The 14,286-nt window shown below is 31.6% G+C and overlaps 1 protein-coding gene across 2 annotated transcripts in view; it reads right to left on the bottom strand.

Moving 5' to 3' along the window:
- The window catches only part of LOC129960837 (tetratricopeptide repeat protein 21B-like), a 98,844-nt gene that overhangs the window by 53,417 nt on the left and 31,141 nt on the right, over positions 1–14,286 (bottom strand). For both annotated transcript variants that reach the window (XM_056074506.1, XM_056074507.1), the window contains exons 15-18: positions 12,831–12,988; positions 12,537–12,663; positions 3,613–3,704; positions 1,955–2,193 (exon numbers count right to left, since the gene is read on the bottom strand). In XM_056074506.1, coding sequence (XP_055930481.1) covers positions 1,955–2,193; positions 3,613–3,704; positions 12,537–12,663; positions 12,831–12,988 — 616 coding nt within the window. The remainder of the gene's footprint in view (positions 1–1,954; positions 2,194–3,612; positions 3,705–12,536; positions 12,664–12,830; positions 12,989–14,286) is intronic.

The following is a 14,286-nucleotide window of genomic DNA, read 5'->3' as shown; positions in this document are numbered from 1 at the left end:
TTTCCTGGATGTCATACCAATGCAAGACAAAATTGTTTTTATATTTCTATTCATATTATAAAGCCTATTTAAAACTTTTTATTTCCTAATCGCGGCTCGCAAAAATCTTTAAAAAGTTGCAAAAAATGTGTTTTTATGAAAATTTAACGTCCTTGTGGCACCACAAGATGTACACCAATATTTTTTTTATAATTTTTATTTATCTTATCTATACCAAAAGACATCTTTTCCACGCTATTACAAATTAAAAATCAAAAGTTGATTATTTCGTAAAAAAACTTTAAAATGTAGCAAAAATTTCAATTTTATGAAACTTTAACGCTCTTGCGGCACTTGCGACCTCAAGACGTACTCTAATATTGTTCATATTTATGATTTATTTTATCTACACCATAAGGCAACTTTTCCGCGTTATTCCAAATTAAAAATCAAAAGTTCGTTTTTTCGTTCCACCCTATTGCTCATTTTTACAGCTGTAGGCAGCACTGAATAGAAGTTTTAATTATGGACATCCTATGTTTTAAATTTATGACAATTCAAAGCGGAAATCTTAATACATTTCGTAATATCTTTGATAGTACCGGCCATCTGGGGGGTGCAGAGGCTGCTATGCACCGGAACAACATGATTGAAGGTCTTTTTTTTTTTTTGATATTGCAACGTTTATATTGCCTATTTTCTACATCTAGAATAAGATGGGAAATTCTGCAAAAACATTTTAACATTACTCTTAAACCTTTATCCGATACTCTTTAGAAGGACAAAATATAGATTCGGTTAAAGCAGTGTATGCATAGTTTGAAAAAATTTGTAATGCCCTAGAAGAATTTATTAACCCAAATAACGAAAATACGATGGTATCCGAAGCTAAAATTCTATTGGATGCAATACAAGAAATGCCATTTATTTTATGTTTAATAGTAGGGTCTGCAATATTGTCCAAAATTAATGCTATCAATAAACCATTTCAAGCAAAAACAAATGCTCCTGACTCTGCTTTTAATTTAATCAATAAAGTTAAAACTGAAATCCAAAATTTAAGAACAAAATTTAATACATTTTTAGACGAAGCAAAAGTGATAAAACGTAATTTGAATATTTCAGAACATTTTCCAACAAAATGTATTCGAAAAAGAAAAAGATAATATTCCGAAATATCAAGCTGTCCCGAAGTTATAAAAAAACCGGCAGAGAAATTTAGATGTTATTTTATAACACTAGAATTGATATTGTTATTATAGAGATAGAAGATAGATTTAAAAGTATTTCAAATTAATCACTGATATAAAAACTTTGAATCTGAAAAACATGAATTAGAAAAATGTTCCATAAACTTTGTACATTTTTATAACAAAAATGTAGATGAAAACCTAATCTAAGAAATTGGTTTGCTATCGGATTTGATTTTGAATGAAAGGGATGGAAATAACGTACAAGACATACTGCAATACTTACTAAATTATAATTATGATGAGTTATTTCTAAATGTATTAACAGCATTAAAACCTTTTGTTACGTTGCCAGTTACCATAGCAAAAGCTGAGCCCTCTTTCAACGAATTAAAACTAACAAAGAATTGTCTTTGGTCAAGCATGTGTGCAGAACGCTTAAAAGCGCATGCTATACTAAACATCGAAAAAAAATAAAAAAATTATGAAGTAATAAGTAGCAAAAAGAAAATCACGTAATAAATAAACATGCAATAGTAATATATATTCATATCTGTAATATGTTCATATTTATAATTATTTTTTTCTTTTATTTTACAAAAAATTTAGGGCTCTAAATGGTTTCTTGCATCGAGGCCCTTTTGTAGAGAAGGCCGGTTCTGATCTTTGATATACGAAATATGTTAAGCAACTTAGATGTGACATGAAAAAAATAACAATATTACTCAAACAGATATATACAGATGAAGATTATTAAATATTTAAGAAAAATATATTGAACATACTTATAGCAATTAATGTATTTTATTCGATTTTTTCGTTGATTTAGATGTATTTCTGCTCTTTGCTGTAAAGCTTCAAAGTAACATGCTTTGTCCGGCTTAATCTCTTCTAAAATCTTTAATGCACAATTGATATCATTACGAGATAATGCAAAATAAGCAACTGCAAATCGAAGGCGATCAAACTCTGGAGTGTCACGGAAAATCGTGTTAGCTTCATGTATAGCAGCATTTGCAGCATCCTACAAAATGAACAGCTTTAATATGCTAACAAAAATTGAATTCTTTACTACATTAAAATTCAATTCATCAACAATAATGAAAGAAACAAACAATCTAAAATAAATTTGTAAAATTCATAGATATATCTCACAAGCAGATAATACAATTGTAATTATAAAAATTCAAAACAATGCAAAAATGATTTAAAGATTATATTTGAAATGAAATTATTCTTTTTATGCTATTATTACAAGATTAATGCTTCCAAAAAAGGATAAAAACTGCCTTTGAAACAATCACATTTTTAGTATATTTCTCAACATGCAAAATGCCCCTTAAATTTTTATTATTCAAACTTTAGAGAACTTTTTTCCTTTTAAAGGGTATCTTTTGTTTAAATGCAAAATGAATGGACAAAATAATATCTAGTACTGAAATATTTTGTTTATTACACAATGCACTTTTGATTTCAATCATATGTGCATAACAGAAAAAATAATCCGATATAAATGAAATAATTTAATATCCTATCCAGACAATATCAAGAAATTCCAATACCAGATATATAAGATTTAACTGAAAACCAATTCCTCAAATAATTTATTCCATTGTACTCTTAGCTTTATTTAAAATGAACTATATATAGAAAAAAAATTCATTTAAATCTTAAAGGACTAATTTTCTGACCGGCTTCTAGTCACCAGGGCAGTACTTCATTTCATTATAAATCAAAAGATGTATACTTCTTACATTTTTACTTTCCAAATAATATGCTCGTTAATGATGCACATTGACATTTTTTGTTGTTAAAAAAAGGAATAATCAATGATTCCACATGAAGTTTTAAGAATATTAACAATTTTCACAAGAGTACTTATATGTCAATAAAAAAATACTTTTCCTAAATACGATCTTAAACTTATTTTTAACGAAAACTTTTAACTTTTTTGAGGTAGAAGAAAATTATTTCTGAGGATGTCACATCAATTATAAAAAATTTCTAAAAATAACAAAAGAACAGAAACTTGATATATTACAGTAATAACTAAAAACAACAAAACATTCTAATTTTATTAAACTATACCAGCTCTGAGAGATGGCAAAATTCATCTATTTAAAAAGAAAATAATATTTAAAATATTAAATTTTTGTTTTCCTAATTTCAATATTTGATCATTGTGCTAAAAATTATTTTACTGAGAGATAAAGTGCGTAATTGCTTTTGCACTTTAATTCAATCTAATTTGGTTGAATTCGTGGAAGCCATACGAAGGATATTTTGAAATGAATGGCACAATTTTGAACCAATATCGAAAGAAATGGATGATACCTCATCCGGTATCCCACATGTTATCTCAGATATCGTCATCTATAACAGAAAACATTCGGTTGTAGTTTTAAATATAATTAAGAAAAATTCAGAATTAAAAATAACTTACTTGCTTGTTCAGATCACAATATATTTTAATAAGTTGAACATATAAGTTTATCTTTTTAGAAAGTGGTATTCTTTTTTCATTTTTCAAATCATCTGAAAACGATGCAAAAAGATTCAATGAAAAGACGCTATTAATTTAAAACATAAATCAAGAGTAGAAGAGTAAAATGAATGTAATTCTAGTAAAAGAAAAATTTTGTTATACAGATACTTTCACTAAATGTATTTAAGTACCCTTTCCTCAAGTTTGGCGAAACAAAATAAAATCGTTCAAAAATGAATATACAATATAACTCCATTTTTATACTTTTAAAGGGAACAGAGGTTAAATTGATCAAGAAAAGAGGTAAATGCTTCAAACTGCCCATTGTTAATATTTATCATTAATATGTTCATATTCCAAGCATTTAACTCAAATATTTACCAAAAACTGATCGGAAATATTACTGTTCTTTTGTAATTGTGTTTATCCATTGACAAGAAAGTTAATATTTTGTGCAGTATATTGTTTTAATTTGGTTTTCTTTCATAAAACAGGTATGGAATTAACCAAATGTAATAAATTATCCTCCTCTGCATGAAATATTAAAATTTTGTTTGCAACTCTTATTCCTTTTGCCCTCTATTTGACTTTCAGGTGCATAAAGATCACCGAAATTATTTCACCCCTTTCCACAGATGACACCGTGATTACTCGAAGCGTTTTCCATTTAATTATGACGCCAATATATTTCAATTTGCAACCTCTTTTTAATTGCTTGGTGGTTTGTAAACAAGAAATAAATAATTATATGAATTTAATAGTGGGATAAAGCTATATTCAATAAAATTAATAGTAAATACAAACTATGTAGTTAGTAAGTTAAGAAAAGAGAAAGAATATTAATTCCTAAAACAGATACATTGAAAAGCAATGATAAAGAGTTATATTCAGTTATTTAAATATTGAAAAGTAATCTACTGGAAAAAAAAAAGGTTTGAGTCGTTAAAATAAAAACAGAATTTTCAATGGATCACACACATACATGTGCATATATATATATACAGTGGTGGCCAAAAGTGTGGACATTTTTTGAAAGTTTCATGTTTTTCAACTTTGCGTGCTTGTAGAATATATTAATTTTCACTTAAATACAAATGTTTATATATCAAATTGAAGGTAATTTAATGTAAAATTTAAAAACAAAAACAGTATTACAATATCTGTATTACAAAAAAAAAGTTACGCTCATTTTAGTAAGATCTATCTTAGATTTGCATTTTTTTAAAGTGATACTTACACGATCAGTACTTAGTAGGATAACTCTTGTTTTTTAAGACAGCTTCACAGCGTCTTTTCATCGAGTGAACGAGTGTTTGGAGTTCATCTTTCGTAATCACATGGTGCCAAGAATCAATTATAGATTCAATAAGTTGTCTTTTATTGGATGGACGTAGAATTTTCAAACGTTGCCACAAATTTTCAATTGGCTTGGGATCAGGGCTGTTTCCTGGCCATGGTAATACATCTATGCCTTTATTTTGAAACCATGCTTTGCATACTTTTGCTGTGTGGCATGGAGCTGAATCCTGCTGAAAAATAAATGGTGATTTGTTGGGGAAGAAATCCCCGATGGAAGGTATCAATTTTGGTTCCAGGACAGTTTCGATGTATTTTTTGGCATTCGGGATGCCATCAATCACTTGAATTCGGCCCACACCATCTGCAGACATACATGCCCAAATCATGGCATTTGTTGTTGTATTTATAGTTGCTTCAATGCAATCAGGATGAAGCGCTTCACCTACTCTACGTCTCACGTATTTTCTACCATCACTACCAAAGAGCGATATTTTAGTCTCATCGCTCCAGATTACTTGCTTCCATTGATTTTCTGTCCATTTAATGTGTTCTTTTGCCCACTTAACTCGTTTTTCGCGTTGCTTTTGATTTAAATATGGTTTTTTCCTTGGAATTCTAGCTTGTAGTCCAAATCCTGATAACCTTCTTCTTATTGTTATTGAACTTACTGCAATACCCGCTGCATTCGTTTAACATCTAATAGCATCTGATGAAATTTTTCTATCTTGAAGGCATAGCCGTTTAATTTTTCTATCGGCAGTAGCACTTGTGCATTTTTTTCGGCCTGATTTGGCCTTATTTTCCACTGATTTCGTTTTTTCATTACGTAAACAGAACTTTCGTACACCAGAACAAGTCACTGAACCAGCAACTTGTCTTGCAATTTCAGCATAAGAGAGGCCATTTTCTCTCAATATGACAATTCGACTTCTTTTTGTAGATGTCCAATCAGTTCTTCTTGTTGGTGACATTGTTTAAAGTTAGTTTAATTAAAACAAAAGGACTTAAAATATTCAAAAACAACAATACTCTATTTAATTGTACTAGTATACATCATTCCGCAAAATATTTCCACAACAATAACTCTTTTACCATCCAAATAACCTAAACTATAGTTACAGACATTTGATGGATCCTCAGAACAGTGTTTGTGATTGGCTAGTACGCTTTTATTACAAAACACGTTATTATTCAAAACGATTTGTGTTTGTTTGTTCTACTAAAATGAGCGCAACATTTTTTGTAATACAGATATTGTAATACTGTTATTGTTATTAAATTCTACATTAAATTACCTTCAATTTGATATATAAACATTTATATTTAAGTGAAAATTAATATATTCTAGAAGCACGCAAAGTTGAAAAAAATGAAACTTTCAAAAAATGTCCACACTTTTGGCCACCACTGTATATATATGTAGTGACGAGCGCCTGTTGGCGAGCGCCATCTGCTGGTTGTTAGACGGAGTTGACGCTGGTTAGACGGAGAGCAGATCAGACGGAGAGCAGATCAGACGGATCTGGACGAGAGTAAAGACGTGTCAGATCAGACGGATCTGGACGAGAGTAAAGACGAGTCAGATCAGACGGATCTGGACGAAAGTAAAGACGAGACGAGAAGCGACGTATTCGACGAAATCTACTGAATGTTCAATTCTTTTATGTTAATGTATATATATCCTAAATGTCCTAATCGTCCTAAATGTAATTAAATGTGCGTTCTAAAATAGTAGTGATTTCTGAGTCCTACAAATATGGGGGTTCGGCCGAGATATTAATGAAGACCGGCACACAGACGAAAGAAGAGCCAAACAGGAGTCAAATTTGACGTGCTACAATAAACCTTTTGGATACCACCTCCTTGTGGACTGACGCAGTGTGGATCGACGTTGAAGAAATTGTGAGTACAATTTTGATTTATTCTCAAGTATGGCATTTCTTACACGAGCACGAAAGAGCGACTTACTAACTTTAGTAGACGAATTAGAACTACGGCACCACAGGATGCCAAAGTGCGACAGTTAGTTACAATGATAACAGAGTCGAAAGACTATGACGAAGAGTTCGTAAAAAACTTACTTTTAACTATCACTCAGGAGCGCGAAAGGTTAGATGCTGAAAAGCCGAAAAGGCCAAGGCAGAAGCCGAAAAGAATGAGCGTGAATATACTTTGAAAAAGTTAGAACTTGAGTTAAAAAGTAGAGAAAATACTTTAACTGTATCAGATATGCCTAAGACTGATATATTAAAATTTCTAAAGAATTATGATAATAGCGGAGACATAAGTGTTTACCTTCCGTTATTTGAGAAACAAATAAGTAGGGCTAACATTGCAAAAGAAAACTGGATTTCTTATTTATTCGGGTTATTACCATTGGATATAGTCAATTTAATTGCTCGCGAACCTGATCCATCAGCTAATGACTATGATTACATAAAAAAACTGTTGCTTAAAAGATTTAAATTAACTTCCGAACATCTCAGGCAGAAGTTCTTTACTCACAAACGAGATTCTTCTTCATCATGGCGGGATTTCGGTTTTGAACTGAATAACTTTTTTGAGGAATGGATAAATTGTTTAGAAATAACCGATTTTGAAGATTTAAAGCAGCTAATGGTCGTTGACCAGTTAAAGAGTAAAATACCAAATGACGTACGCGATCATTTTCTCGATGATTTGCCCAAAATAAAGAAAATAGAAGATTTGGTTAATAAACTGGACGAATATGAAGCTGCACGAAGTCACCTTAAAAAGGAAACAAACAGAAATTGGCGTGTTTCCGAAAACAGAAGTAAATTTGATATCGCGAAAGAAGCTAAAAATTCACCATTGCCGTTCGTTCGTGCTCAAAAGAATTATGATGATGATAATTACTATAACAAGAGTAATAATAAATGTTTTCATTGTAATGAGACTGGCCATAAATCAATTAATTGCAAGTTTAAAAACAAAGGATTGAAATGTTTCCAATGTGGTAACTTTGGCCACAAAGCCAGTAACTGCCCGCAAAGAGATTTTAAAGTGTCTCTCTCTAATAAAGTATATACTCGTAACTCTCCAAAAACTGTAAATAAGCTTAGTAAAAATGTTGAAATAAATGGTGTAAATTGTGATGCATTAATTGATACTGGAAGTGATATTACTATGATTAATTATGATTTTTATTTGAAAATTGGTAAACCTAATTTAACGACTGATAATGTGAAATTAGCTGGTATAAGTGGAGATAGCATTACTTCTCTAGGTTTTTTTTATTGTGATATATTAATTGATGAATATGTAATATCAACTAATGTGTATGTGTTAGAAATAATGCCGAACGAAATAATCATCGGCATGGAGGTATTAAATAACCTAAGCTTTTCATTCCAAGAAAATCAAATTATCATTCATGAAAAAAGAGCCCAAATAAATTACACACGGCTGGTGAGAAACGAGGTCAAGGTCGTATCACTACGTTCCTCGGAGCTGAAAAGAGACAGTCAGGCACCTATTTTTGCTGAGACTTGCAATAAAATAAATACACATCCTCTCCCATACTTCATTCATTTAGCGGATTCGATAAACTATGATGAAATCGACATGAATCATGTAAAAAAACCGTTGAGACAGGAAATAAATCGTCTATTAAATAAGTATTGGCCAAACAAAATAAAAAGTACGGATTTGCAAATGAAAATAATATTGAGCGATGATATTCCGATTAGTCATAACCCTCGAAGGCTGCTTTTTAAAGAACAAAAATTCGTTGAAACTCAGATTGATAAATGGTTACAGGAAGGGATAATAAAACCCAGTTGTTCAAATTTCTCTTCACCTGTGGTTTTATGTAAGAAGAAGGATGACAGTTATAGGTTATGCATTGATTATCGTAAGCTAAATAAAAAGATGATTAAAGATCGGTACCCTTTACCCCTCATAGAAGATTTGATCGACAAACTTGAGCAATCAAAAATATTTACTACTTTGGACTTGAAAAACGGATTTTTTCATGTAGACGTAGAGAAAGATAGCACAAAATTTACGTCTTTTGTAACACATCATGGCCAGTGGGAATTTCTTAAAGTACCATTTGGACTTTCCAATAGTCCGAGTGTATTTCAGCGTTATATTAATGTGATATTCAGGAATTTGATGCTAGATGGAACTGTACTGATTTATATGGATGACATTATTGTACCATCCAAAACCGAGGAAGAAGGACTAGAAAAATTGCAACGTGTTCTACAGGTTGCATCAGAGTATGGTTTGGAGTTTAATTTTAAGAAGTGTCAGTTTTTAAAACCACAAATAGAATTTTTAAGCTATAGAATCCAAAACGGAACTATACAGCCCTCTGTATCTAAAACGGTAGCTGTACAAAAATTTCCACAACCACAAACTGTTAAACAAGTACAAAGCTTTTTAGGCCTTACTAGTTATTTTCGGAAATTCATACCCCACTATTCAAAAATCGCAAAACCGCTTAGGGATCTACTAAGAAAAGACATTGCATTTAAGTTTGAATCTGAACAAAAGGAAGCTTTTCAAAAACTTAAAGATATTTTAACTCAGGAGCCAATTTTCATCTCTATCAACAGGGATCAGTTTTAGAACTTCATACAGATGCTAGCAGTCAGGGATTCGGAGCAGTGCTGCTGCAACAGGGCACCGACAATAAGTTTTATCCTATTCATTATTTTAGTCGAAAAACATCTCCACAACAAGAAAAATATAGTAGCTATGAGTTAGAAGTTTTGGCTGTAATCGAAGCATTGAAAAAATTTAGACATTATTTACTGGGTTCTAAATTTAAAATTGTGACTGATTGTTCCGCTTTTCAACAAACTATGAGTAAAGGAGATCTTACACCAAAAGTCGCGAGATGGGCTTTACAGTTAGAGGAATTTGATTACCAAATTGTTCACAGATCAGGAAAATAAATGGCACACGTAGATTCTCTTAGTCGAAACGCAGTACTTGTTGTTACTCGTTCATATAGTGAAGTGACCACTAAAATAGCCAATGCTCAAAATCAGGACGAAATCCTTAAGAAATTAAAAGCTTTGATAGATAAGCAAGAAGACGGTGAACACATTGTGAGAAATGGAGTTTTATACAAATACGATAATGGTAGAGAATTGCTCATAGTCCCAGAAGCATTACAAAGAGAAATTATTCGAGAAATTCACAATAAAGGACATTACGCTGTGGCTAAAACGGAAGAAATTTTAAAACAGGAATTTTACATACCAAAGTTGAGGTCAAAAATAGAAAGTGTGATTGCCAATTGCGTGGAGTGTATTCTTTGTAATAAGAAACGTGGGAAAGGTGAAGGTTTCCTTAACCCCATCCCAAAAGAAAATTTGCCTTTAAGTACATATCACATAGATTTCATTGGCCCTATGCCTTCTACAAATAAGAACTATCAGCATATTTTTTCAATAGTCGACGCTTTTACAAAATTTGTCTGGTTGTATCCGGTTAAATCAACATCTACTCAGGATGCAATAACTAAACTTAAACTTCAACAATTTACTTTTGGAAATCCGACGAGAATAATAACATACAGAGGTTCAGCTTTTACCTCAAAAGAATTTGAAACATACTGTCAGGATGAAAATATTGAACATTTCAAAATTAGCACTGGAATTCCTCGCGGAAATGGGCAAATTGAAATAATGCATAAAATTTTAATACCCATTCTATCAAAACTCTCAATATCAGGCCCTACCAAATGGTATAAACATGTTGCATCAGTGCAAAAAATAATCAATAGTACTGTCTCGAGGAGTACAAAGTTTACCCAGTTTTAGCTTTTAACTGGAGTACAATTAAAAGATACAACTGATTTACATTTAAAGGAAATATTGGAAGAATACACAAAAGCAATGATGGAAGATCGAAATAATATGAGAGAAGAAGCAAGGGAAAACATTTTGAAGATGCAAGAAGAGAATCGCAAAAGTTTCAACAAACGAAAAAAAGTGGCGCGCATCTACAAACTGGGTGAATTAGTGGCCATACAACGGACGCAGTTTGGAACTGGACTCAAACTAAGACCAAAGTTTCATGGACCGTATCGGATTGTCAAGGTTAAACCTAAGGATCGGTATGACGTTGAAAAAGTTGGATGTTATGACGGACCAAATACAACTTCAACAGCAGCTCATTTCATGAAAGCATGGTCTTCAGATTAAAAGAAAAAAAAATGTTTATTGGTTTATCCATATACTGTTTTCTTTTCTTTCTTTTTTTTTTATTCTTTCAGATTTCTCTACTTTGATATAACTTTTGAGGACGAAAGAGACGTCAGGATCGCCGAATGTAGTGACGAGCGCCTGTTGGCGAGCGCCATCTGCTGGTTGTTAGACGGAGAGCAGATCAGACGGATCTGGACGAGAGTAAAGACGTGTCAGATCAGACGGATCTAGACGAGAGTAAAGACGAGTCAGATCAGACGGATCTGGAGGAAAGTAAAGACGAGACGAGAAGCGACGTATTCGACGAAATCTACTGAATGTTCAATTCTTTTATGTTAATGTATATATATCCTAAATGTAATTAAATGTGCGTTCTAAAATAGTAGTGATTTCTGAGTCCTATATATATGTAATGATATTTTAACTCTAATTTCAATTTAATTAATTTCTAAGATTTTATCTTAATTTAGCCCATAGTAAGTTCATTCTCTTATTTCGTGATCCAATTCCACTTTCTCTACTTAATTAAGTCAAGAGAAGCTTTATAAAATTGCTTAGTCAGCTAAAACCTAACTTTCCCACACTACGCGTGAAGAGATAACATACCGCTGATCAAGCAAATTCTTTTTTAAAATCTCCCTGTGTTTCCCCTACCTTGTCCACCCGTATAACGAAAATCCCTATCAAAATCTCATAATATATTAGCACAATGAAGAAATATTTTCCCTATCAAAATCTAAGGTTATATAAGGCGAGGGATAATTTATTTCCCAACTTCCTTTTTCCCGACCTTTTCCTTTTCCCGAGGGACCTTTTTCCCGACTTCCGCTTTTGTTTGCGCTGTGGCGGACGTGTTGTCCGCGTTTCTGCTTGTAAATAATTATGCTTTCCGGATGGATTAAAAAGAATTTAAAAATGTAAAAAATCTCTTCACTGTCTTCAAACTGCATCCTGCTTCACAACAAAAAATGTTATATATTAAAAATGTTATATATATATATATATATAACATATATATATATATATATATATATATATATATATATATATATATATCTTCTTACTCTTTTGCCTCGTATGCACAAAATATTGGAAAATATAATAAATTTTAAAATAAACATGCAAGTAGACATCTAATCAATTGTTATTAAAGATTAGATAAAGTTTTTTTTTATTTTTTTATTTAAACTTATTTTTTAGAATTTAAAATTTAAACTGTTATTTTTCGCTATCAACATAAATCTTACTGACACAGAAACATCAGTGCTATGTGCAATAACAAATAACTTTAAAGCACGACTTTTTGAAACCTTGCAGTGGCATCTTACAAAGATTTAAATACCGAAAGTCATATTTCACGATTAAATTCAAACTTTTAATAGTGAAAAAATAGCTTACCTTCTTTTTTATTTACAGGAAAAGCTACGGTTTTGGCAAAATTCAATGTTTCAGCTGCATCCGTCAATAATCCTTGCTGTCTTTGAATCTCTGCTTTTATCATCAGATAATCAAAATTTTCTCTAACCTAAAAAAAATGAATTAAAATCGTCCATAAATTACAAATAACAAAAATATCATTTAAACGTAAAGATGACATCACGAAACTATTTGGAAAACTAAAATTGAGCGTATTCTATTCATAAATTTCAATCATTGCAATCCCCCCCTCCCCCCCCCCCAAAAAAAACTTACTTCAAAATTAAAACTCAATGCTACTTCCAAACAGTGACTGGCAGCATATAAATTTCCTTCTTTTAAATGTAGTTCAGCCATGACTATTCGTCCTTCTGGATTGCTATCTTCTTTATCCACTGACTGGTATAAAAGAGATTTTGCAGTGGAATAATCACCTTTAAATAAATAGATAATAATAATAATAAATATGCCGTTAAACAAGGTAGAATTTATCTGGTACATCGAGATAAGAGAATTAATAGAGGTTCAAAATGTTTTTAGATTATAATCGAGACAAATAAGTTATAAAAATTAGCTATGAAAACTTTATAGATTTTTTAAATAGCATTAGATGTAAGATGCCCTCAATGTTAAATTGTATCTAAGTGTGTGCATTTTCTTACGCAAAGCTAACTTTACAAATTGCGAAGCAAATTACTTATAAAATAATGATTAATTTAGAAACGATACAGCCTTTGAATTTTTCCTGTCATGCTTTAAAAGCATAAATGCATTTTAGAGTTGTTTCCTAATTGTATAATTGTATCCAGTTTACTACGCATTTTAAACTCGAAGAAATTTCTCACATTTCTTTTACATTTTATTAAACAAAAGCTAAAGCTAGGATTCTTATTTCGGTACTCGGTAGTTTCTTTTTTCACATTAGCAAAATGTCTAAGGTAAAACATGGAAGAAAAAAAAAGATTCCATCTGACAACTTGCTGTAACGTTTCCCCTTTCTCCTCACATGGTAATTGTCATTCCGGCCAGATGTAACATCACTCGTTTTCCTACACATAGTTATGTGCCTACGGACCGTCAGATGTGGATTCTTTTCAATAGTAGAGTCATTGTGTCTGACCATTTGTTATATCCAATGAAGGGCCACATATGTGTGTCTCCTCGTTTCAAATAGATCCATTATGTCTTCAAAAGAGAAGAACGTCAAAATATCCAGAGGTAAAATTTTTTCCCTTTATCAAGAAACTCCTCAGATCTTCAAGAAACGATCAATCACCAGCTACCGTTATCATGAAGTGTCGAACTCAGGTGGACTTCCGCCGGTGTTAGCGGAGAATTGATTATAATTAACATGTATTTGGGAGGGGTCGGCTACAAAGATGGATCCTTAACAGACATCCCACAATCACCTGGAGACCATTCAGGAAGAATGGTTGAGCAACTATAGGGTAAAAGGGAAATCAATTTCACCAATGAGAAACTCGGGGGAGGATATCTGACGGAAAAAATGCGGTATTTTTGTTTGTTTTGAGAACAGACAGAAGAGAGGAGAGCAGTGAGAGGTTTCGAATTGGGATTCGAAACCTCTGTTACAGCCTGTTAGCGTTTTTTATTATTATTTATTTATTTATTTATTTATTCTCCGATTTGATCAAGGAACTATTTCATGATTAAACTTTCAATTGTTATGCGATTTTTGTAAATAATATTAATCTAGACTAGAACAAGTTGT

The sequence above is a fragment of the Argiope bruennichi genome, chromosome X2 (genome assembly GCF_947563725.1).
Source record: "Argiope bruennichi chromosome X2, qqArgBrue1.1, whole genome shotgun sequence".
Classification (NCBI taxonomy): Eukaryota; Metazoa; Arthropoda; class Arachnida; order Araneae; family Araneidae; genus Argiope; species Argiope bruennichi.
The sequence above is the reverse complement of the archived record's forward strand: the minus strand, read 5'-3'. Positions and strand labels throughout refer to the sequence as shown.